The sequence below is a fragment of the Diceros bicornis genome, chromosome 35 (assembly GCF_020826845.1).
Source record: "Diceros bicornis minor isolate mBicDic1 chromosome 35, mDicBic1.mat.cur, whole genome shotgun sequence".
NCBI lineage: Eukaryota > Metazoa > Chordata > Mammalia > Perissodactyla > Rhinocerotidae > Diceros > Diceros bicornis.
The window spans coordinates 24,775,456-24,800,514 of NC_080774.1; the positions used below are offsets into that span (position 1 = coordinate 24,775,456).

Here is a 25,059-nt window from a genome sequence, read left to right on the forward strand (position 1 = left end):
TTTCTCATCTACGGTTTTAATTACATTTCTCTTTAGTTCATTTCTTCTGTTTGCAGCATACTTACTTAGAACAAATAATACAAGTTTTTGGACATTCTTACGACTTTCCCAGAAGAAGGCTAAGGAAGGAAAGTGAATTATCTTTTAGCAAAGTACTATTTTGCTTTTTACCCCAAAAAAGACTGCCCATGCTGACCATAGTCATGATCTCTGGTGAGCAGGATGCATGTTGATGTTCAAGAATAATTTTCTGTTTCAGGATGTGCTTAGCATGTGCACTCTTCCTCCAGCCCAGGGGCACTGGTGGAAACTAAAGATGTGTGCTGTGCTTTCCTCTGCCCTGTCTTTGCTCATCTGCCTGGAATGTTTTCTCTCGTCCATCTCCATCTCCATCTTCCCAGGCCATCTCTTTTAGAGCCCTTTTCTGACCCAAACCAGATGTGAGAGCTTCTTCCTTTGAACCCCACACGTACCTTGTTTATATCTCTCTGACACTTAACCTCATTCATTGGCCTTGTATTACTGAGGTTTGGGTATTTTCGTACCTTCACCCTTCTCCTCTTCTCTTCTGGGGTGGGGTGTAAAAAAGGTATCTTGTCTTTGAATTCCCAGTGCCTAGCACAGTCCCTGGCACATAATACATACTGAACTGAAATGACTAGAATGTACTATATGGGTTATGGAATCCCCCACTTGAAGGGCAAATCAGTAGATTTTGATTTAGTGAAGACTTTTGTGTACTTTTATTTTTTGCAGCTAAGAGATAAAGTGTTTGTAGAGAAGAATTGTCTTCATTGTGCCCTAGATGTGCACATTCTCAAGAATCCCCTTTCTAAAAGCAAAACATTTATCACTCACTAATGATCTTAATAACTCTCCTTCATTGAGGGCTTTCCACTCTCTACTGCTACAGTATCCCAGGAAATTTGATCTGTTCAGAAGCTAGGCTTGAAAAAGTAACGTGGATATTTCATGTATCATTATCCTGTTACTTGTTCCATCAACCAGGCGCAGGTGTTTAGCTCTCAATTACCATGGTGTCTGTAAAAAGGTATAAATGCCCACCTACAAAAAAATTTTTAATATCTTTTCTGCTTCTTTAAAATTTTTTTCTGTCTCGTTTTTATTTCCATTTGTTTGATAAATATGTTTCAAGAGCTTGCTGTAGCTGCCTTCATGCTGCAGAAATATACTGCTCCTCCCTCATGGGCTCACAGGATAATGGGGAGTCAGATAAGTAAACAAACAGATTGATTTCCCTCTGATGGGGTGAGAGCCTGTGACTGGGGAAGCCAGAGGCGGGCCCCTACCCAATCGTGGGTACCAAGGAGTGTTTCTCAAAGACTATAGGGATCAGAAGACTGTGAGGATGAGGAAGAGTTTGCCAGATATGGGTGATGGAGGGAAAGGGTGGGAGAATAGTATGCTGGGCAGAAAAAACGAGTGACAGAGAACTTCTGCACGTTTGAAGAAGCGCAATTATTTCAGAATGGTTGGAGTGTCCCTGTAAAAGATGAGGCTTTTCTGTCTTTCCTCTGTTACTTTTCTTATTTCTTTTTTTGCTAAGGAAGATTCGCCCTGAGCTAACACCTGTGCCAGTCTTCCTCTGTTTTGTATGTGGGTTGCCGCCACAGCATGGCCGCTGAGGAGTAGTGTAGGTCCGTGCTGGAGAACTGAACCCGGGCTGCCAAGGTGGAGTGTGCCTAATTTAACCACTAAGCCATGGGGTCAGCCCCTCTGTTTCATTTTTAATTTTTTTTAGAAATACAGTGCTAAGGCACTGGTGGTTTAGCCATATGGCAAAACAGGCCCTCTGTTGTGCTAAGTACTAAGCAGACCTGGGCAAGCTATGGCTCTTAAGAGCTGAGCTTAAAGGTATTGGCCTCGCAACCTAGATACTTCATAAATGCAGGGACAGTGTCTGATTCACTCTCTGCTCTGTCCTCAGCCCTGGTACAGGGCCAGACAGTGGTTGGAGCTCGGTAAATATTCATTGGATGAATAAGATGGCCACCCAGGACCCTGGGGAGATGCATATTACCCTTTGGCACACTCTTGACAGCTTGGGGCCCCCAACGTAGGTCCTGGGGGTATCTTTGAGCAATGAAGTGGTTAACTCAGCTGCAAGCCTCCTATGACAGATTTCCTAGCGAGAACCTACTCACAGAGCAGTGATGCCCTTGATATTGCCAGCCAACTAATTCCTTAAGTACTCCAAGTTAGGAAAGGCCTGCTGATTTGATTTTATCTGTCTTTTAAGACTGATCTTTGATCATATCCCATTCCAGCTGGACTTCCTCTCCTCTTCTTCCCTCTTCCATTACTGATGGTGCAGGATCTAATTACCTCATCACCCCTTAATTTATTTATGAAAAGGCTGAGGTTATAGAAAAGAAGAATAAAACTCCTGGCCACTTTGGGGACCTTCTGTAAAAGCTTTTCTGTCCCCATTCCCTCCCTTATGCCTGATAAAACCTGCTTTTCTGTCTATGGCAAGTTGGAATTGTTCTTACTTACAAATTCATATAAATGAACTTCCCTCCCGGGGCTGAGCAGAGGCCAGCTGTGTGGGTTAAGCCTGGCCTGCTGACTCCCCATGGATCAATCAATCAATCAACAAGAATTCATTGATCTTGCAGGAAGCAGCTTTCAAAACCAGCACACAGCTCCTAGACATCCTGGCTTCCTCTTCACAAGACACTTGGGGAAGTAGACGTCTTTGGAAATTTTTAATTTTATTATCACACAAATAATACATGTATACCTTCATGTTTTAAAAAATTTAAACGACACAGAAATGTGCGGAATAACAAGTGAAAGGCTTTCTCCTCCTTTCCTTATATCTCATCCCACTGTTAAGAGCTTGAGATGTGTCCTCTTATTCAGACCTTTAAATAATGCACTTTCATACATGTACACCTATTTAAATAAACATCTAATTTTAAAAATAACAAATGGGATCACAAAGTGCAGTTCTTTTTTTTTTTTTTTTTAACAATATGCCCTGGACATCCTTCCTGTCAGACCACACAGATCTACATTTTAATGGCTGAAATAGTTACTTCACAGCACAGAGGTACCATTATTTATTTATCCATTTTCCTACTGATACGCGTTAACATAGTTGCAAAATTTTCAGCATTACAAGCTATGTTGCAAGTACCGGTTCTCTGGGAATTGTCCATTCAATCATGAATTTATCGTGGGCTCACCATGTGCCGCGCACTCTACTTGGGTTTGGGGGTAAACAAAACAGACATCTAAAAATAGTTTTGAGCGATGGAAGGGGGCAGTTCCTTTTTCCAAGAGGGCGAGACAGGCTCAAGATCAGACAGGCTGAAGATCGGTCTCTACATCAACCCAGGAGGCCGAGGAGTCCGCCGGCGTGTCTCCCCAGCTGTGAAAAGGGGGCTCCAGGACCCGTAGGTGCCGGCAAGGAAGATGAGCGGAGGGCGTCAGCGCGCCCAAGGTCTGAGGGCTGCGGTTCTGGGAGGCTGTAGCAACGAGCCGCTCATCACACACCACGCCGAGCGCGGAGCCGGAGGCGCAGCACAGGTCCGGCAAGGCGGGGCGGAGCCGAGCGGCGCGCGACCCTCCGCGCGTTCGGGGAGGTACAGACCCGGTCGGCCTCTCTGGCCCCCAGCTCCCGCGGGCTCTATGACACCGCGCAGGCTCGCGGAACGGGGCGGAGTTGGTTGAGGGAGAGGAGACCTCGCCACCCTGTGCATCTCGCGATGAGCCTCGCGCGGAACTCTCTCGCGAGAAGTAGGAAGTACCGCGGTTGCGTACTGCAGCAGCGCCTTGTGGTGGTGGCAGGATAGCCGGCGGGTGTGCGGCGGCGGCAAGTCAGAGTGGCGGCTGCTGCGCTCCCCGCGAGTCGCCACCATGAGCAGCACCTTAGCGAAGATCGCGGAGATCGAAGCCGAGGTAATGGGCGCAGCTGGCGCTTCACTCTCCTTCCTAGCGTTCTTTATTGGGCGATGTCGGTCCTGCCTGAACTTCCTTCAACCGCGTCAGGACCGGGCCCTCGTTCCCCGGCTCCCCTCAGCCCGGGCCGGCATTCCACACCCCCTGCACCTTAGTCGGTACCCCCTTCCAGTGTTCGACTCCTGTCCGAACATTGTTTCTCTCGGTCTTTCCTTCCATCTCTGTGAATGCTGTCCTCCTGCTCCAGCCCTGACCTGCTCACGTATTTCAGTATCTTTCCTTATCATCCCTAGACCTCCTGCCCCCCTTCCCCATTCTCTACCTTGATGACGCCCTTTCCCAGAGTATTGCTCTCAGGAATAGGATCTGGAAGTAGATTGACATCTGTGGAAGCTGTTGGATTATTCTGTGATTGTGTTGTCTGAAGCGCTCAGGGCTCTTTCACATCGGGGAAAGGGGTGACCCTGTATCAGATGGGGCACACCAAGTACAAGCAGTAGAGAAGGCATCAGTAGCTGAGTTTTAGTCTAATCCGTGGATACTGATTGTAATGACCTTGGTCATGTCTCTTCTCTTTGGGCCTCAGTTGTTTGCTGTGTAATGAGGTGAGTGCGTGATGGAGAGAATGGATTTTTACTCTTTTTTAAGTCTGACTAAAATGAGTATATTGACATTAGTAGAACCTAGAAAAAACCATGTTCTCTCAGAGCTGGGGGAGCATTCATTCTGGATATTTTATCTAGCAGGACACGCTCCTAATTTATGGCTGTGATTCCTTCCTTATAGATGGCTCGGACTCAAAAGAACAAGGCCACAGCACACCACCTAGGGCTGCTGAAGGCTCGCCTTGCTAAGCTTCGCAGAGAACTCATTACTCCAAAAGGTGGTGGTGGTGGTGGGCCAGGAGAAGGTTTGTGTTTTTCATCAACCTTTTTTTTTTTAATATGTAATTTCTATCAAAATAGTACAGGTGTGTGGTTTAAAAATAATTTTAAAATTTCTATTAAAGTAGATTTGTATTTTCTAAGCCTAAATTCTTTTTTTTTATGAGGAAGATCAGCCCTGAGCTAACATCCATGCCAATCCTCTTCTTTTTGCTGAGGAAGACCGGCCCTGAGCTAACATCTATTGCCAATCCTCCTCCTTTTTTCCCCCTTTTTCTCCCCAAAGCCCCAGTAGATAGTTGTATGTCATAGTTGTACATCCTTCTAGTTGCTGTATGTGGGACGCAGCCTCAGCGTGGCCGGGGAAGTGGTGCGTCGGTGCGCGCCCAGGATCTGAACCCGGGCCTCCAGTAGCGGAGTGTGCGCACTTAACCGCTAAGCCACAGGGCCGGCCCCTAAGCCTAAATTCTTGAAATGTGTTTATTTTATTCTGCTGGTTCCAAAGGCAAATAAATATTGTCTAAATGAACTAGGGTTTTATTTATGTATATCTTGTACTGATTCAAAATAGATTTACATTGGCTTACAGAAATATGTAAATATATACAGTCAACAAGATAAAAAATAGGTAAGGAAATTGATGCAAAGGGAAATGAAGTTAAGGAGAATAAGTGGAAGCTGAGAGAGATTAGGGCCAAAAGTCATGTCATAAAAGCTGTATACTTCCTACAGAAGGGCCACAGATTTGGCTTTGAACTTGTTTGCAGCCATTGTAAAAAAAAAAAAGAAAATCTGGTCAATCACGCAGTTCCCAGGATTTGTAAGACAAAAAGAAACCCGTTTTTTTAGATTAATTATTATCTAATATTTGGGCCTTAAATACTGTAGATACTAGACAGGTATATAATAGTTTTTATGGCATTTTAATTGGTAGAGAAATACATTTTTTATATCAAACACTCCATTAAACGTTATGAATTGCTGTAGGGGGAGTTTTATGTGCTTAAGGTCTACTTAAGCCAGCCCTGGTGGTCTAGTGGTTAAGATTTGGTGCTCTCACCGCTTCTGCCTGACTTGGTTTCTGAGTCAGGGGAACCACACTACCTATCTGTCTCTTGTCATACCGTGACTGCTGTATGTTGCTTTGATGCTGAAAGCTGTGCCACAGGTATTTCAAATACCAGCAGGGTCTCCTATGGTGGACATGTTTCAGCAGAGCTTCCAGACTAAACCAGACTAAGAAGAAGGAGCTGGCCGCTCACTTCCAAAAAAATTGGCCACGAGAACTCCATGAATAGCAGCAAAGCATTGTCTGATATAGTGCAGGAAGGTGAGAGGATGGCACAGAAAGACCTGGCAGGGTTCTGCTCTGCTGTATACAGGGTTGCTAGGAGTTGGAACCTACTGGAGGGCACTAACAACAACAACAACAGTGCTCTACTCTAGAGGTAGACTGTAAAAAGTTGAAGCAATAGGTCCTAGAGGGCTAGGCAGCCAGAATGTGAATGGAATTACATGAGTCTTGGCCCTCCCGGGGATAACTTTCTTCTTTTGATATTTATTGATGTTTTTAGGTTTTGACGTGGCCAAGACAGGTGATGCTCGAATTGGGTTTGTGGGTTTTCCATCTGTGGGGAAGTCAACACTGCTCAGTAACCTGGCTGGGGTATATTCTGAGGTGGCAGCCTATGAGTTCACTACTCTCACCACTGTGCCTGGTGTCATCAGATACAAAGGTGCCAAGATTCAGGTGAGTCAGGCCTGCAGGCCAAGGAAGGGAGGAAATCCATTCTTTCATTCATTTAAAAATTACTTATTGGGAGCTCTCTGTATGCTAGGCCTGATTTTGATATACCAGGCCCTCACTGTCTAGTGGGGGAGATAGAGCAGTACATAAAGACAATAATAGAGTGGGATAGTGCCTGTGAAAATGCAGAGAAAGAAGGGACTACTTTTTTACCTGAGGATGGTGGGGAGGGTCTGGTAAGACAAAAAACATTTCTTGTAGAAATTGACAATGGAGGTGGGTCTTGAAGTTCAAATAGAATTTCACTAGCCAGAGAAGGTAAAGGACAATTTCAGGCAGCTGTAACAGTGAACAGCCTGCTGTGGTGCAAGCTTAGGTGTGGGATGGGGTGGTAGAAACTGAATCTGGGAAGGTAGGCTGGAGCTGAATTATGAAGGGCCTTGTGTGCTTGCTAAAGAAGTTGGGTTTTACCTTGTACGTAGCTAGGAACCATCAGAAACTTTTAAATAAAGAGATAACATGATCAGACCCTTTTTAGAAGATAATTCTTGTTTGTGAAGCCTAACGAAGTTGGTGTCCTGAGAAGTTCTTCTTAGATAGATGATAGATTTAGGGCTCCCAAGTGGAGAGTCCCCTTGGGTATGAAAGAATGTGTGTGTAAAATATAATGGAGCATATTCTTGTTGGCTGCACAGCTAAGAAGGCAAGGTTCTGAGTCCATGCCATTTGAATCTAGGATAGCGGTTCCAAAACTTTCTTGGTTCACAGCACCCTTAGTGTCTCAACAATTATTTCATGACACCTTTTCTTGTCCCAGTAATTTTTTATGGTGCCCCAGGCCAAAACAAAAAAAAAAACAAAAACGTAATGGTTCTGTTTGTTAAATAGGTCCAAACAACTTAAGTATTTATGTCCTTATGGCCACAGTTATTTACTAATGGGATATGAAGACTGTTGGGTACTACATAACTTCTCAAGAGTTGGAATCAGGTTGGATAGTGCCACATTTGTTTCCTTGCCATGTTGATTTTTGTGTAGTGCTTATTTTTTACCACAGCAACTGCTGAAAAGTCCAACTTCCCAAAGATTTGGAGCTGATGTAATTGAAAGCACTATGGTGGGATCTAATGTTGAAATTGTGAGCTACCTGGAGCTAGTAGTTCCCTCAGTGCCTGACATATATCAAGAATTGCTGTTTTCCTTGAAAATTTAGAATATCCAACGGCACATCTAAGTTCTCCGTGGTGCCCCAGAGTGCCTTGGCACATCGTTTGGGAACTATTGGTGTAAGCATTTGTTTTCCCGCTTGCTGAGCTAGTGAGTTGTGAGGTACATTCATGCTGCTTTATTATAGAATCTGAAATAGGCAGGGACCAGTGTCCTGTTGGTATTTTCAATGGCTTTTTTTCTTGCTGGTTAGGTGCCCATGCAGAGACTGTGTTGGACCGTGTACCTTTCTGGGACTCCAGGTCCAAATATACGTAACAAGAATGAGGACACTTGCTCATATCTGGACCACTGCTTGATTCCATCTGGTTTCAGAGTTTTGTTGATAGTCACACCTTTGGCAGCTCAGAGAGTAACCTCTGTCCTGATGGGATGCTATTAACACCTTTCTCAAGGCTTCTGAGTTTATCAGGATAAAGAGCTTCTTAACTCCTCTATTTCCATGTCTTTCCCACAAAACCTTCATTCATTTCAGTTTCTCGTGGCCTTTCAGTGTTTTCTCTTCTTTTTCTTTTTTCTCCTTTTTTGCATAGTGCTTTCTTTTCTGCCTATGCCCTCCGCCTGTTTTTCCTCCCCTTCTGACTTTCTCCAGAAACCAAGTTAAGTAGGCATACTAATAGGTGTGCTTAACAGGGTTAGGAAGACTGCCCCTCAGATATTTTTAGATGGCTGTTTTGTGGCAGAGGTTTCATTATCTGTGACTTGGTGGGGGAGGTGTACAAAATTAGAACCACTTAATGAGAATTATAAGCAGGGAAATTTCTGTTTTTTTTGTTAGGAAGGAAGATCTTTTTAACAGCAATGGTGCTTAAAAATGGAATGGTACCTCTTGAGGTAATGAATTACTGTGTCTGGAGGTGTTCAAGTAGTGGCTGAACCATCACTAACCAGGGGTGTTATAAAGAAAAGTGATGTATCATATAGGCAAAGATTGGCCTGTAGAGTGGATATATAGTGTTTTAAAAATTAGAGGGCTTAGGTTTCACCTTGCCAGGGTCCCTGGGACTCCTATTGTCCTATATATAATTGACTTGAACATTTAAGTTATCTGCTTTAACCTCTAAAGGTGTTTGAGTTTGAAGTAGGTTTACACCCAGTTCTTAAAATCCTACAATTCCATAATTTAAAGAAATATTTTTTATTATCTCTTAGTTGGTTGTAATATGAAATTCAGCATAGGCTATTTTTACTGAATGTTTAGTTGCCGCATTTAAATAGTTCAATGTAACTTTAAAAATATTTCCCTCTCAAGAAAAGTGAAGTTTAACTTTTTACCTTTATAGGAGCCTCATAAATTTCCCCACCTGTGTTCAACTGTCATCGTTAGAAAGCCCTTGCTCTTTTCTTTCAGTGTAATATCCTCTCTCTGATGATCTTTTACTTGACACTATAGTCGTATTCCAGATGTAGGAGTTTTCGATTATTTAGATGGATTTTTGAGTTCTTGATAACATCACTTAGGCTCAGTATGCAGTAAAGCCTTTGCTGATGGAATACTTTTTTTTTTAGCAGAAAGGAGTTTACTAAGTGGTAGAAGTAGATTACAAAACCTTTGGGAGGGCTGAAGAGATAGACTCTAGACTTAATTTCTAGGAACAACTAATGATGGATCTTTTTCTTTGTTTTTTCAAACATCTTTTTTGAGGTATAATTCATGTACAATAAACTACACATAAAGTATATGGAAGTTTTGATGTATCTATACACTGGTGAAAACCTCACCTCAATCCAGATTGTGAACATATCATCCCCAAAAGTTTCTTCATGCCCCTTCCCTCCTGTCCTTCCTTGTCCCGTTCATCTCCAAGCGGTCACTTATCTACTGTTTGTCACTATAGATTAGTTTACATGTTAAGAATTTTATATAAATAAGACTGTAAATATAAATGTACTCTTTTTTGTTTTTTGGCTGGCTTCTTTAATTCAGCGTAATTATTTTGAGGTTCTCTTATATCACTCACCCTGCTGCCCCTAATGTTAACATCTTACATAACCATAGAATAATTATCAGGGATAGATTAACATTGATGCAGTAATACTCACTAAACTATAGAACTTATTTGAATGTTTACCAGTTTTCCCACCAATATCCTTTATTCTTTTCCAAGTTCTATCTGGGATCATCCCATGTTCCATTTAATTCTTTCTCCTTATTCTCCTGCCATCTATAATAGTTCCTCAGGCCTGTCCAGAATGTAGAATGGGTTTGTCTGCGGTTTTCTCGTGGTTGACTGAGGTATGTATTCTTAGCAAGAATACCAGAGAAATGATGGTGTGTCTTTCTCAGTGCATCTTATGGGATTCATGGTGTCGGTATGTCTTATTGATGGTGTTAACCTCCATCAGTTGGTTACAATGGTGTCTGCAGGGTTTCTCTATTGTAAAACTATAATCTTTCTTTCTTTCTTTTTTTTTTTTTTGAGGAAGATTAGCCCTGAGCTAACATCCGTTTCCAATCCTCCTCTTTTTTTTTGCTGAGGAAGATTGGCCCTGGGCTAACATCTGTGCCCATCTTCCCCTACTTTGTATCGGACACTGCCACAGCATGGCTTGAGAAGTGGTGCGTCATTCCGGGCTGCCGCAGCGGAGCACACGAACTTAACTGCTACGCCACTGGGCTGGCCCTATTTCTTTTTTTTTCAATCTTTCTTTTTTTAATCTTTCTTTTTGTAGTTAATAAATATCTTGGGGGAGATGCTTTGAAAGGATGCAAATCCTGTTTCTCAAACTTGTCCAGTTATTTTAGCATCCATCTGTGGGTCTTATCCGAAACAAATTATCATTATGCTTCTTGCCTAATGATGATTCTCTAGTTGTCTCTTTATTACATTTATTAATTGGAATTCTACTGTATGAAACAGCTGTTCCTTCTTTCCCATTTATTTATTTATTCAAAAATTTGTATCAGTGTGGGCTAATGGATATTTATTTTATGGGTTATAATCCAGTACTACCATTACTTTATTACCCAGATTGTTCTAGCTTTGACCATTAGGAACTCCTTCAACTTGGCTCCTGTGTTCTTTCCATAAGCCCCCATCTTTTTGTGAGTACTTCCTTATTTTCTGGCACCACATGGTGTTTCAGGCTAATCTTATATTTTCCCTGCCCCAGCTCTGGAATCATCCATTTCTGAGGGAGCTCTAGTTCCTTTTATTGGAGAATGGTGTTTAGAAATCAAGATCTAGTGTGCTTATTACTCCCAATGTAGTCTTTTAAATAAATATAACTGAAGTTTCCAAGTCAAGGCAGGTGTATTCAACATAAATTATCTTTTTTGAAAGAGAAAGGGTAGCTCAATTTGGTGTGTCGTATCAGTCTTAGTGGAGGTAATGTTATTCATTATATAGTGAGGAATAGGCAGGAGCTTTTGAGTAGGTTCTTGAATGGAAAATTGAACTAAGCACCTTCTGAATTAGTTCTTTTTCATGGTGGTTTATTTAATGTGAAGTATATTTCTATAATGTCAGATATGCTGATAGCAAAGGCTAGTTTTAAATGATGTTTTGATGAGCTGCAATTCTGTTCCCTGTCCATTCATGTGGATAATTCAGTATTGCCCATACAGTGGACCCTTGATATTTTCAGATTTTATGTATGCTGTCTTGGAACTGTTTTTATTTATTTATTTATTTATTTTATAATTTTAATTATTTATTTTTCCCCCAAAGCCCCAGTAGATAGTTCTATGTCATAGTTGCACATACTTCTAGTTGCTGTATGTGGGACGCAGCCTCAGCATGGCTGGAGAAGCAGTGTGTCGGTGCGCGTCCGAGATCCGAACCCAGGCCGCCGGCAGCGGAGCGCGCACACTTCACCACTAAGCCACAGGGCCGGCCCAGAACTGTTTTTAATAGACTCTTAAGGGCTTATAACTAATACTTTATAATTTTGCTGAGATGTGAATGTGAATTATGTGTGCTGTCGAGTTGGTTTTGATGTTCTCATCATTAGGTACATAGACTGTGACTTCTGTGAAGTTTTACTTTACTCTATTTCCTGGGCAATTGAGCAGTCATTTTCAATTGGGGACACACATCAAAATCACCCGTGGAGCCTTTTGAAGTATAGATCAATATCTGAACCCTACTTTGGCCCTTCCAAATCGGAATCTGCAGAGATGGGGCTCAGATATCTGCATTTTTAATGATTTTACAGGTGATTGTTATGTGCTCGCCTGGTTAAGAATGGCTGCAGAAGTTTTTGTGAATTGAGGAATTTGGGAGATTTGTGATGTATGTATGTATGTATGTATGTATCACATGTGAATGTCAAGATCTAGCTGTTATATACAGTAAGGAATTTTTGTGGAGGCTCAACCTTCTGAAAAGTGGAGGAATATTGAATGATATTAATGTAGAATAGCGGATTTGGCCCAAGAACTGTGCGTTATAATCTTACTTGATTTATTAGGACTGTGACTTTGGGCAAATCACTTAACTTCTATGAACCTCAGCTAATATCCTTATCTCACAGTGTTGTTAGGCATTTTAAACTAGATAGAGTATATACAAAGCTTGTAGCTGACATTTGTAGATGCTTAATAAAACTAATATTCACATACTCACTTATAAGGAAGATTGGATTTGGATCTCCTAAGTTTTGGATACTTGAGAAATAAATCATTCTATTTGATCTGTTCAGATTTATAACCATTTTTTCCTTTTCTTTCCTTTCCCGTGTCGTTAATCTTGCAGCTCCTGGATCTCCCAGGTATCATTGAGGGTGCCAAGGATGGGAAAGGTAGAGGCCGTCAAGTCATTGCAGGTGAGTGGCCCAGGGTCAGTATCTTGGGGTATCATCCCTTTACCGGAGCTTCTTCCTTTAGGTGGGGACTGTTGGGCTTGGAGAAGATACTGCAGTGAAGGGCATAGTTTTACCTGACTTCTCACTGGAGTAGAACATCAGAACTTGAAGGGACTTCAGAGATTAACAGTCCAGATCCCCATTTGAGGAGAAACTTAAGGACAAGGGAAGTGAAGCACTACGGTCCAGTGTTGCACTGTTTGTGGCCTATTCAGAACTAGAACTCAGGTATCCTGACTCCCACCCATGCCTTTTCTTCTTCTTTTCTTTTTATTTGAAGTAAAATGTTAGGGGGCCGGCCCAGTGGCACCAGTGATTAAGTGTGTGCACTCCGCTGTGGCGGCCCGGGGTTCGCCGGTTTGGATCCTGGGCGTGCACCGACGCACTGCTTGGCAAGCCATGCTGTGGCAGTGTCCCATATAAAGTGGAGGAAGTTGGGCACGGATGTTAGCCCAGGGCCAGTCTTCCTCAGCAACGAAAAAAAAAAAAAAGAAGAGGATTGGCAGATGTTGGCACAGGGCTGATCTCCTCACGAAAAAAAAGAAAAAAAAAAGTAAAATGTTATAAAAGAGTAATCAAATTGCAACAATCTGCTACCCCACCTCTCCTCACCTCCACTGCCATTCCCCATTGGCAACTGCTGTCAACTCTTCAACTGTTCCTTCTGCTACTTAGCTTCAGATTTTTAAATATTATGCTTATATTGCTATTTCATGATTAATTAATTTTACATATCATCCATTGGTTTCATGTTATGGTAGAGAATTAGTTCTCTTATTCTCCATACCTCTCATCCTATTCTTTCGAGGAAGTTATATCACAATTTTTAGTTAACTCATCAGTCATGGTTTACATTATTGTGTAATGACTATGTAACTTGTGTTCAATGCTGAGATAAGTAGTGTATTATGACTTGGTTTCTTTTCTCTTGAAATCTGTTTTTGAAATTTGTTTTTCATGGAGTTAACAGTTGGCTCTGTTTTGTTTTGTTTTGTTTACTTTTCTATGTTTGCTAATATTTTTCAAATGTTCCAATAGATCAAATGCCTATCAATCAGTATTTTTGTAGGTTCTTAAATACAGTTCCACATACAATCTTAATGATTTCATTCTTTCACCTCAACCCTGACACTACCCTCCTATACCCTGTGTCTTCGTGCTTCAGTTTGGATTGGTTGCTTCCAGACCAGCGCTGTCCAGTAATGGAAATGTTCTGCAGTAATGGGAATGTCCTGAATCTGTGCTGTACAATATGGTAGGCCCTAAGCGTATGTGGCTGTTGAGCCCTGTAAATGTGCCTAGTGCAATTCAGGACCTGAATTTTAAATTTTATTTAATTTTAATTTAAATAGCTGCAGGTGGCGAGTGGAGTCTGTACTGGACGGCTCTAAACTTTCTGCATGGCTCTCATCCTGAGATTTTCTTCTGTGTTATTGTGTGGGATCCCCTATTTGCTAGAGTCAGCGTCTTCCTTTTTTTTTTTTTTTTTGTGAGGAAGACCAGCCCTGAGCTAACATCAGATACCAATCCTCGTCTTTTTGCTGAGGAACAGTGGCCCTGGGCTAATATCCGTGCCCATCTTCCTCTACTTTATATGGGACGCCGCCACAGCATGGCTTGACAAGTGGTGCATCCGTGCGTGCCCGGGATCCGAACCTGCGAACCCTCTGGCCGCTGCAGCGGAGCGCCCACACTTGACGACTCCACCACTGGGCCGGCCCCTCAGTGTCTTCCTTTTTGTTGGGTGATTTTCATGTTTTGCTGAAGCACATTCTTTAGTAAATTCCTGAAGAGGGGTGAATGATAGATAAATTTTTCTGTTTTTTCATGTTTGAAAGTATTTTTATTCTACCTTTATATTAAATTATTAATTTAGCTTTTTGTAGAATTATAGGTTAGAGGTCATTCGTGAATGAATATCAGAAACATTATGCTAAATTAAAAGAGCCAGGCACAAAAGACTGCATTTTGTATGATTCCATTTATATGAAATTCTAAAAAATGCAAACTAACCTATGATGACAGAAAGCAGATCAGTGATTGGCAATTAAGGGGAAGATTGATCACAAAGGGGCACAAGGGAACTTTCGTAGGTGATGGAAATGTTCTATATCTCAATTGCTTGGTGGTTACACAGGTATGTATATTTGTCATCAAACCGTATGTTTAATATGGGCACAATTTATTTTTTATAAATTATACCTCAATAAAGTTGACTAAAAATATGCTAACCAGATAATCTTATTCTTTTAGAATTCTTACTGTGTTAAATCTTTTTAAACTGTTTCAGGGATTTAGGTTATTGCCTGGTTTGTATCTTCATCCTGACTTGTTTTTCTGCTAGGAAATCTAGAAGTTGACGCATTTACACTAGTAGAAAACAAGGCATATGTTGCAAATTGACTTCTGGCATAAATCTTTGGTAGCCTTAAGAACTTCATGTGTGTCTTTGTATTTATAAAAAAAGTCCTTTGTCTCTTTAAGCGTCGGAGCTCCACCCCCATCCCACTTTTGAATATTTGGATTAGTTAAATCTTTAATGAGCTTTGCTTGGGTATATATATTTTTTCAATTCTTCAGTGGCCCGAACGTGTAACTTGATCCTGATTGTTCTGGATGTCCTGAAACCCTTGGGACATAAGAAGATAATTGAAAATGAGCTGGAAGGCTTTGGCATTCGCTTGAACAGCAAACCCCCCAACATTGGCTTTAAGAAGAAGGATAAAGGAGGCATTAATCTCACAGCCACTGTAAGTGGAGAAGGTGATATGGGGTAGGCTGCCAAGGGACTGTGGTGAGTAGTGGATTGAGGTACAGGGACATTGACATTTGGAAATCACCTGGCTTCTCCCAGCACTAATTGAGCTAGCACAATGATCTTGTAACGACTGACCGAGTAGGACAAGAGTCAGTCTTGGACTTACGTTTGCAACTTCATTTCCCCTTATGGGTTATCTGTTTGGGATGGTATGGGGGCATAGACCAATCTTATGCTTGTGTGAAGTGGATGGCTGCCAATATCATGTGTTTTCATTCATTCAATACAGATTTACAGAGCACCTACCATGGGCCAAGCATTGTTTTAGGCTCTGGCGGGGATGGAAGAGGGAGGGAAACAGACAAAAACCCCTGCCCTTGGGGCTAGCCCAGTGGCATAGTGGTTAAGTGCGCGTGCTCCGCTTCAGTGGCCCAGGATTTGCAGGTTCGGATCCCTGGCATGCTCTGATGCTTCAAGCCGTGCTGTGGCGGTGTCCCATATAAAATAGAGGAAGATGGGCACAGATGTTAGCACGGGGCCAATCTTCCTCAGAAGAAAAAAGGAGGATTGGCAACAGATGTTAGCTCAGGGCTAATCTTCCTCACACACAAAAGAAAGAAGCCCTGCCCTTATATTCTAATGGGGGAAAGTAGCAAACAGAATTAATGAGTGAATATAGTATATTAGACGATAAATCTAAGGACAAAAGTAAGCTAGGGAAATGGGATGGAAAGTATTGGTGGGAGGGTTGCAGTTTTAAGTAGATTGATGAGAGAAGTCTTTACTGAAGGAGTGAACCAAATGGATATCTTGAGGAAGAGCATTTCATATAGAGGGAATACCCAAGTGCAAGGCCCTGAGGTAGAGCGTGCCTTAGCATATTTGAGGGACAGCAGACTGAGCAAGTAGGAGAGTAGTGAGAGATCAAGTCATGGCATAGGGCCACATATGCTTTTACTTTGCAGGAGATGGGTAACTATTGGTTGAATTCCAATCTATGGAATAAACATGATTTGATTTAGGTTTTAATGGAGTCATTCTGGCTATTTGTTGAGAATGGACTGAAACGGGTTAAGAATAGAAGCAGAGAAATCATTTAACAGGTTACTGAATAATCCAGTCAAGAAGTGATGGCTTCTTAGACCGGGGTTATAACAGTAGAGATGAGAAGTGGTTGATTATGAAAAGATTTTGAAAGTAGCTAGTAGGAATTATAGCTGTATTGTCTGTGGCTTGTGAGACAAAGAGATGGCTGTGAGTTTTTTGTCCTGAGCTTGAAAAATAGACTCTCATTACTAACATGGTAGGACTTTGGGTGGAATAGATTTGGAGAGGAGGGGAGGATCAGTATCTTCAGTTTGAGATACTGATTAGACATCCAAGTGTTACTGTCAAATAGGCATATGAGGAATGATCTGGGCTAGAGATATAAATTTGGTGGTTATCAGCTTTTTTTTTTTCTTATTTAAGTTTCAGATATACAGCATTATAATTTGACATCTGTATACACTACAAATTGATCATCACCTCAGGTCTAGTACCATCTATCACCATACACTTGACTCCCTTCACCCATTTCGCCCACTCCTAAACCCCCTTCCCCTCTGGTAACCACTAATCTGTTCTCTGTATCTATGAATTTGGTTTTGTTTTATTTTGTTTGTTCGTTTGTTTTCTTTTTTTTAGATTCCACACATAAGTGAAATCATATGGTGTTTTTCTTTCTCCATTTGATTTATTTCACTTAGCATAATACCCTTGGTGGTTATCAACTTTAAAGCTGTGAGCTTAGCTGAGATCATTAGGAAGTGAGTATAAATAGAAAAGAGGTTCAAGGATTGAGTGTTGTGGCCATGTGTCCCCCCCCCCCCCCCCGCCCCTTATCAGCAAATAAGACTTCTCAAACAAAGAAGGAAAAGGAAAACCAGAAGAGTTTGGAATCTTGGAAGCCAAGTAAAGAAAGTGTTTCAGATTGGAGGAGTGGTCAGTTCTGTCAAATGCTTCTTCTAAGTTATGTAATTGATGATCGAGAATTTCATACAATATTTAACATTGTAAAGGTCCAGAGGATATGACTGGCATAGGTTTAAGCTGTCCTGCCCAAAAGATCTCTCCCATTGTCCTGTCATAATGTTTGAATTTGAGCATTCAATATTCTTTTTGTATTGATTTGCTAAGGCTGCCATAATAAAGTACCATAGACTGGGTGGCTTAAACCACAAAAATTTGTTTTCTCTTAATTCTAAAGGCTAGCTATCTGAGATCAAGGTGTGAGCAGGATTGGTTTCTTCTCAGGCCTCTCTCCTTGGCTTGTAGATGGCTGTTTTCTCCCTGTGTCTTCACATGGTCATCCCTCTGTGTGTCTGTGTCCTAATCTCCTTTTCTTGTAAGGATACCAGTTACATTGGATTAGGGCCCACCCATATGACCTCATTTTAACTTAATTGCCTCTTTAAAGACCCTGTTTCCAAACAGTCACATTCTGAGATACTGGGGTTAGGACTTCAACATATGAATTTGGGTGGGGGCTAGGGACACAGTTCAGCTCATAGCACCTTCTTTTGAGTTTGGAATGGTTTTTAGTTTTTAAATATTTCCTGCTAAAAGTCAACTACTCTTCATCCAGGATAACAGTCTTTAGAATGAGTTTGCACCTTATCTAGGATTATCCAGGTATATTAATACATACTCTTGGGAGAGTTTTTTTGTTCTTTAACCAGTCATTGTCTTCTATGCCTATTCAGTGCCCTCAGAGTGAGCTGGATGCTGAAACTGTGAAGAGCATCCTGGCTGAATACAAAATTCATAATGCTGACGTGACTCTGCGTAGTGATGCCACAGCGGATGACCTCATTGATGTGGTGGAAGGAAATAGGTACTGATCGAGTGTGCAGTCTCATGCCCGAGTTCGAATTTTTGAAGCCTTGTAATGGGAACAGCATTTGATTGTGAATCTGGCAGACATTGATTCTAATTCCAGTTGTGCTGCTATTTCAAATAATAATGGGCCTTGGTTTCTTTAGCTATGAAACGAAGGGTTGGTCTTGATTTCTAACATTTTTCTTTGCTCTGAAATTTGATTATGATGGTCAAATTCCCCATTCCAGTTACTTGTTGTGAACAAGGCTATCCCCTAAGCCGTGTGTCATATGATGGTTGAAGAGAGTTTGTAGGTTCTCAGTCTGCTTTCCAAGAATTAATGCGTCTGAGAAATCCTGTAAGCTGTCCTACAGAATTTAGAGCAGGCGAGGCTATGTCTATTTTCTCTAAGGGTAACCTTAGGGTACATAGCTAAAACCCTATTCCATGAAATATTACTCTTATTAATATTTGAAATTAAATAATAATTGAAACCACTGTTAAAATTATTTCTGGCATTTGGATATAATATTTTCTAGTTGCTTTCCTGTTCATTTGTTCCTATTTGTTGTATGTATCTGTTTGATCCTCATTTGAAAACAAACAAAAGCCAGTGCTTTGAGTTAGGCATTTTATAAGTGAGGCAATTGAAATCTGAGAAGTTGTAGCTTGCCTAATTATTAGTAACCTTAGCTGCCATATTGATTGGACATTAGGGTTGTGACATTGCTAGATATTGTGTTAAAAAAATTTTTTTTAATTCTTTAAAAATTATCATGAAATACATTATTAGAAATATATTCTTACAATTCATAAATAACTTTGTGGGAAATCTATTCTGAAAATTGCCCAGGAACATATCTAGAAAGTGACAGAGCTGGTAGTAGGTTCAGTCTTTGTGACTCCAAAGCTTGTGTTCTTTCCACCACAGCATGTTCTCTCAGAAATTACCTACATGACTGGGCTAACTAGGGCCTAAGTTTGTTACTTCTTAACCCTTAGTTCACTTTTGGGGTGTTCTACCTTATTTTGGTAGGCAGCTTTTTTTTTTGGCTGATCTGCCTCTTTGACAGTCTCTAATTTTGGGTCCGGGGTGAGGGGGTGCTAATAATCAGACTGACAGTCTTGTCAACAGCTCCAGACTAATATCCTGTTTTTCATCTGCTTCTGTAGAGTTTATATCCCCTGTATCTATGTGTTAAATAAGATTGATCAGATCTCCATTGAGGAATTGGATATCATCTATAAGGTGCCTCACTGTGTACCCATCTCTGCCCATCACCGCTGGAATTTTGATGACCTGTTGGAAAAGATCTGGGACTATCTGAAATTAGTGAGAATGTAAGTCTTAGTGGACAGGATAATATTGCTATGGGAATTAAACCAGACTGACTAAAATGATACCCCCTGGAGCTCACTAACATAATCTGTCTGTTTTGGAGATATAAATACAGCCATGCACTGCATAATGACATTTTGGTCGACGACGGACCACAGATATGACAGTGGTCCCATAAGATTAGTACCATATAGCCTAGAAGTGTAGTAGGCTATACTATCTAGGTTTGTGTAAGTACACTCTATGATTGTTTGCACAATGACGAAGTGGCTTAACAATGCATTTCTCAGAACGTACCCTATTGTTAACCAACCCAGAACTGTAAATTAATTCCTATCATCTGCTAGGCCATATTGAGGGCAGTTCTACCTCAAGTTGGAGGTAATCTGGGTCTTATCTTCTCAGGGGTGATGGAGGGTTGATTTGCATTCAACACATGAAACATTCCAAGAAGTAGGCAGCCTCTGCTTCTTCTCTCTTCTAGTTACACCAAACCCAAAGGACAGTTGCCAGATTACACATCCCCAGTGGTGCTTCCTTTCTCCAGGACCACAGTGGAGGATTTCTGTATGAAGATTCACAAAAATCTTATCAAGGAATTTAAATAGTAAGTATCATGAGCATGTGGTGCCTTCTTTTCCCTGTGAGCTGGTGATTCCACCAACTAGCAATTCTTAGGATAGCATTAAAGAAATTAGGCATGAGGGAGGCTTGCTTTGTAGTATTTTCTTAAAACCATGCCAAGTTGGAGCAGGAAGAGCTGTAGAAGCCTCTTCAGGTTGAGAGGGCTGACAGTACAAAGGGCTCTGACTTTCTCTTCGTGGCAAACACAAATGTTAATTCTTCCTGCCAGCATTATACTGGTCTCCACTGGGTACTGAGTCCACCTCTAAACTTTGAGCGTGGGTAAATCGCTCCTAATCTCTTTCTCATACTTTTCACTGCTGATACAGGCTGAAAAAAAATTTTTTAACATCTTATTTTGAACTAATTTTAGACTTACAGAAAAGTTGCAAAAATAGTACAGAGAGTTTCCTTATATCCCTCACCCACTTCTAACATTATCAGCTCACATAACCATAGTAGTTACCAAGAACAGGAATTAGCACTGGTACAATATTATTAACTAAACTATAGATCTTATTTGAATTTTAATACCTTTTCTACCAATGTCCTGTTTGTGTCTCAGGAATCTACATGGCATTTAGTTGGTACTTCTCCTTAGTCTTCCAGTGTTCCATTCTCCCAGTAATATTTCCTTAGTCTTTCACTGTCTTGATCGCCTTGACACTTTTGAAGAGTACTGATCATTGTTTTTGTAGAATGTCCTTCACTTTGGGTTTGTCCAGTGTTCTCTCATAATTGAAATGAGATTACGCATATTTGGTAAGAATAGCACAAAACTGATGATGTGTCCTTAGTGCATCATATCACAGGATTCACGATGTTGGTATGTTTTATTAATGATGTTTACTTTGATCAGTTGGTTAAGTTGGTGTTGGCTGGGTTTCTCCGCTGTAAAGATACTATTTTTCTCTTTGTGTTTGATAAATATCTTGAGGGAGATAGCTTTGAGACTATGCAAATCCTGTTTCTCTTCAAACTTTTGCCTGCTGATTTTAGCATTTATCTGTGGAGCTTGTCTGCAACATTTATTGCTGTGTTGTTTGCCTAATGATGATTCTTTTTTTTTGGTGAGGAAGATTGGCCATGAGCTAACATCCATTGCCAATCTTCCTGTTTTTGCTAAGGAAGATTGTCGCTGAGCTAACATCTGTGCCCATTTTCCTGTATTTTGTATATGGGATGCCACCACAGCATGGCTTGATGAGTGGTGCACAGGTCCGCGCCCAGGATCTGAACCTGTGAACCCTGGGCTGCCAAGGTGGAGTGTGCGAACCTGACCACTATACCGCCGGGCCGACCCCAAGCCTAGTGATGATTCTTTATTTCCCTCTGTTGCTTTACACTTATTTATTCAAATTTTACTGTGAGTTAGAGCTATTACTTCTCCTCTCTTTATTAATTTAATCCATAATTTATTTATATCAGTATGAGCCCTTGGATATTTATTCCATGGGCTATAATCCGATATTATCATTATTTTGTTGCTTAGCTTGTTCCAGCTTTGGCCATTAGGAACTCCTTCAGATTGGCTCCTGTGTTCTTTTGATAAGCTGCCACCTTTATTTTAAGCATTTCCTTACTTATTGGCACTAATGGATATTCCTCATTCATAGTGCTTTTCCCTGCACCAGCCCTGGAATCAGTCGCTTCTCCAAGAAGCCCTGGTTTACAAGATCTGTATGCTAGGTTTGCTCATTGTTAAAAGTGGACTATCATTGCTTATAGGCCCTCTCAGCAGGCAGAGCTAGGAAATAAGTGTGTAGATACTAACCCATGCTTACAAACATATCTTTATTTCTTCTATAGCTCTTGTCCTATTTATCTAATTCATTTGTCCATCCATCCTTATCTATCTTAAAAACCATGAGTTTATACTGTTACCACTGATTCCAGTTCAACACCACAGGGTTCATTTTAGCCTTCCCCTTTTTTTAATTTTTAACTTGTTTCTCCAACTGTGAGAAACCTGGCTGCAATTATCTATAATGTACTTACTTATTTAATTCTAGTGTGTATATAAAGTAGTTTAGAGTTGCAACCTATAATCCTGTGAGAAATATTTTAACTAACTGGATTATAGTATTTCTGAATAGCTCTTTTCATCTTTACAGGCTGAAACTTAAAAAATTGTTTTAAAAACAAAAGAAAATAGAAAATAATTGTAGAAAGTCAGGAAAGCATAGAAACAGTGACTTTTTAAAAATACTTGTTTCTGATCCTAAGAATACTGAAAGAGTGAAGTCTTTTAAGCTTCACATTCCTTTTATCTAAAATAACTATATTCCACATGTAGGTGCTAATTTCCATGATTCTCAAAACCATTACATTTTGGCACATACTTGAATTAGTGAAGGAGAGTCTTGGGAAAAGTTAGACATTTTCTTTTTTCAAGCTTCATAGATTTCTGTATAGCTCCTGCCTTCCGTGGTAGCAGAACTCTGTTCAAAGCCTCTAGAACTAAGATTAACTGGGGAATTAAATGAAAGGCGAGGAAAATATTTTGGAGAAAAGACGCTTCAAAGCAAATAGAATTTTATTTGGTTACTATTTACCTGTTTTTGTTTTTAATTATTGCACAGATAGCATTTTAGCCATCTTAATAGTAGAAAAAAATTCAGCTGTATGCCTACTAATTATAACATTTGTCCCTTTTCTGTTCTCATTGTGTCCTTGACCACGTGCACACATCCTTTGATCATTTACCATGTAAATGTTTTCCATTGTTACAAGATTCAGGGCTGGCCCCGTGGCTTAGCGGTTAAGTGCCTGCGCTCGGCTACTGGTGGCCCGGGGTTCGGATCCCGGGCGCACACCGAGGCACCGCTTCTCCGGCCATGCTGAGGCCGCGTCCCACATACAGCAACTAGAAGGATGTGCAACTATGACATACAACTACCTACTGGGGATTTGGGGGGGAAAAAAAAAGGAGGATGATTGGCAATAGATGTTAGCTCAGAGCTGGTCTTCCTCGGCAAAAAGAGGAGGATTGGCATGGATGTTAGCTCAGGGCTGATCTTCCTCACAAAAAAAATAACAAGATTGATATATGTCATTTTTATAAGCATGTTTTTCCTATGTTTTGTTACTTTATGTAGTTTTCTAGTCTTCATGCACAGACCTTTCCCTTTTTATTTCTTTAATCTAGAAGTAGGATTAATGATTATATGGCTTTTGATATGTTTGGCTGCATTGCTTTCCAAAAGGACTGAACGTGTTTACGTTGCCATCAACAGACTAGGAGGCGCTGTCTTTACTGCAGGTGTTGAGTACGACTGCTAAAAACTAATTTTCTAGTTTAAGATAGTAAAATGGTCACCTTGCATTTATCTTGCTTGTTAGTGCATTTGAAAATTTTTATATATATAGTCATGCGCTGCATAACGACGTTTCGGTCAACAATGGACTGCATTTTGGACAGTAGTCCTGTAAGTTTAGACCATATAGCCTAGGTGTGTAGTAGGCTGTACTATCTAGGTTTGTGTAAGTATGGTTGGCGATGTTTGCACAATGACGAAATCGCCGAACGACGCATTTCTCAGAATGTATCCTAGTTGTTAAGTGACACATGACTGTATTTGTTTTACTGATGCTGTTATATCTGTTCTTGTTATTTATTTGTTTTTTAAAAAGTGAAGTCTTGTGATTTCTGTTTGGAATATAGATTTTTAAAGAAGTTTTGGTGCAAGACAATATAATAATAACATGGCCATCGTTTTCTACCCCTTGGTGCATAGTTCTTAGCCTCTGTGAGGCAAGTCTCAGTGTCTTGTTCACTAATTTCCATCAGCACAACATATTCTTAGTATTGAAGGCCCACGGATAAAAATTACCTTCATATATTCCATGAAGATATGTGTCCTTGACCACATATCAGTATGGTTTCTTGAAAGGGAGGGAGAGTTTTCCTGACATGGCTGAGGAGGGAGGCCTCAGTACCCACCGGTGGTATCAGTAGACCCAATAAAAAATAGTATTCTGTAACAATCTATAAATGACATTTTATCTGTAAGAATCAATTTCCAATCTGAATTATTTCAAGGTGTTTCTCTGTAACGCATGCTTTCTCCTTTTAATTTTAAACTAGTCTCCTCACACTTCTCATTTGCGTGTTTTCTCTTTGAACCTCTTAAACTGGTTCTGGAACAAGAGGAACCACACAACTTCTGAAAGTCTTTGCCACTTTGTATGTGAAGCCTCTATCCAGTGTGCCACAGTGCTAAGGAAGCTGAAGCCCTGGGCTTTGACTGTGGTCTGTGACTGGGGAGAGGGGACGCTGGATGTTGCAGGCCTGTGGCTCTTAAGAACTGGAATGCTAAGTCTGAGCAGAAAGGTGGTACCCAGGTAGATAGGGCAGAAGCTAGGTGATTATTTACACTGACTAATCTTTTTTCCCTTCCATACAGCGCACTGGTCTGGGGTCTCTCTGTGAAACATAATCCTCAAAAAGTGGGTAAAGACCATACGTTGGAGGACGAGGATGTCATTCAGATTGTGAAGAAGTGAAACCTTCCCCTTCTGCATCTGCCGGGCCAACCACAGCAGCTTTCCCCACGGCCAAGCACTCTACCCCAAACCCCTCTGGCTTTGGCAGCCACTGGATCGGGATTCAGGGGAGGGAGATAGAGGCACCCAAACTGGAACTTCGCTTGTATTAACTTGGTGTCACCCTGTATGTTGAACTGCATAAAGGACCTGGTAGGCCAGCTGGCTATGTGCAGTTCACGTGTCATTGTCAGAATTTGTTTTGGAATGGGCTGAATGAAATGGGTATGTACAGTGAGACAGCTGCAAAAGGGGTACTTGGGAGCTTGGTCCTGAGTGTGAAATAGATAAAAATGTGACTGCAACATTTTATTTGATGTTTAGTCATGGGAAACTCTTCCAA

The 25,059-nt window shown here is 40.9% G+C and overlaps 1 protein-coding gene across 1 annotated transcript; it reads left to right on the forward strand.

Annotated features, from left to right (window-relative positions):
* The first annotated feature begins 3,739 nt into the window (after positions 1–3,739).
* DRG1 (developmentally regulated GTP binding protein 1) lies at positions 3,740–25,059 on the forward strand. The gene is made up of 9 exons (XM_058531819.1): positions 3,740–3,927; positions 4,714–4,837; positions 6,386–6,561; positions 12,483–12,552; positions 15,172–15,341; positions 18,094–18,224; positions 19,382–19,549; positions 20,032–20,154; positions 24,578–25,059. Exons 1-9 carry the CDS (start codon positions 3,886–3,888, stop codon positions 24,675–24,677), a joined length of 1,104 nt encoding a protein of 367 aa, XP_058387802.1. The 5' UTR covers positions 3,740–3,885; the 3' UTR covers positions 24,678–25,059.

What these genes read in the sequence shown, in the direction of transcription:
- DRG1 (XM_058531819.1), top strand. Translation starts at nt 3,886, where the DNA reads ATGAGCAGCACCTTAGCGAAGATCGCGGAGATCGAAGCCGAG. An exon ending in TGGTGGTGGGCCAGGAGAAG is followed by an intron (nt 4,838 to 6,385) that starts GTTTGTGTTTTT and finishes TGATGTTTTTAG; the next exon opens with GTTTTGACGTGGCCAAGACA. An exon ending in CTTATCAAGGAATTTAAATA is followed by an intron (nt 20,155 to 24,577) that starts GTAAGTATCATG and finishes CCTTCCATACAG; the next exon opens with CGCACTGGTCTGGGGTCTCT.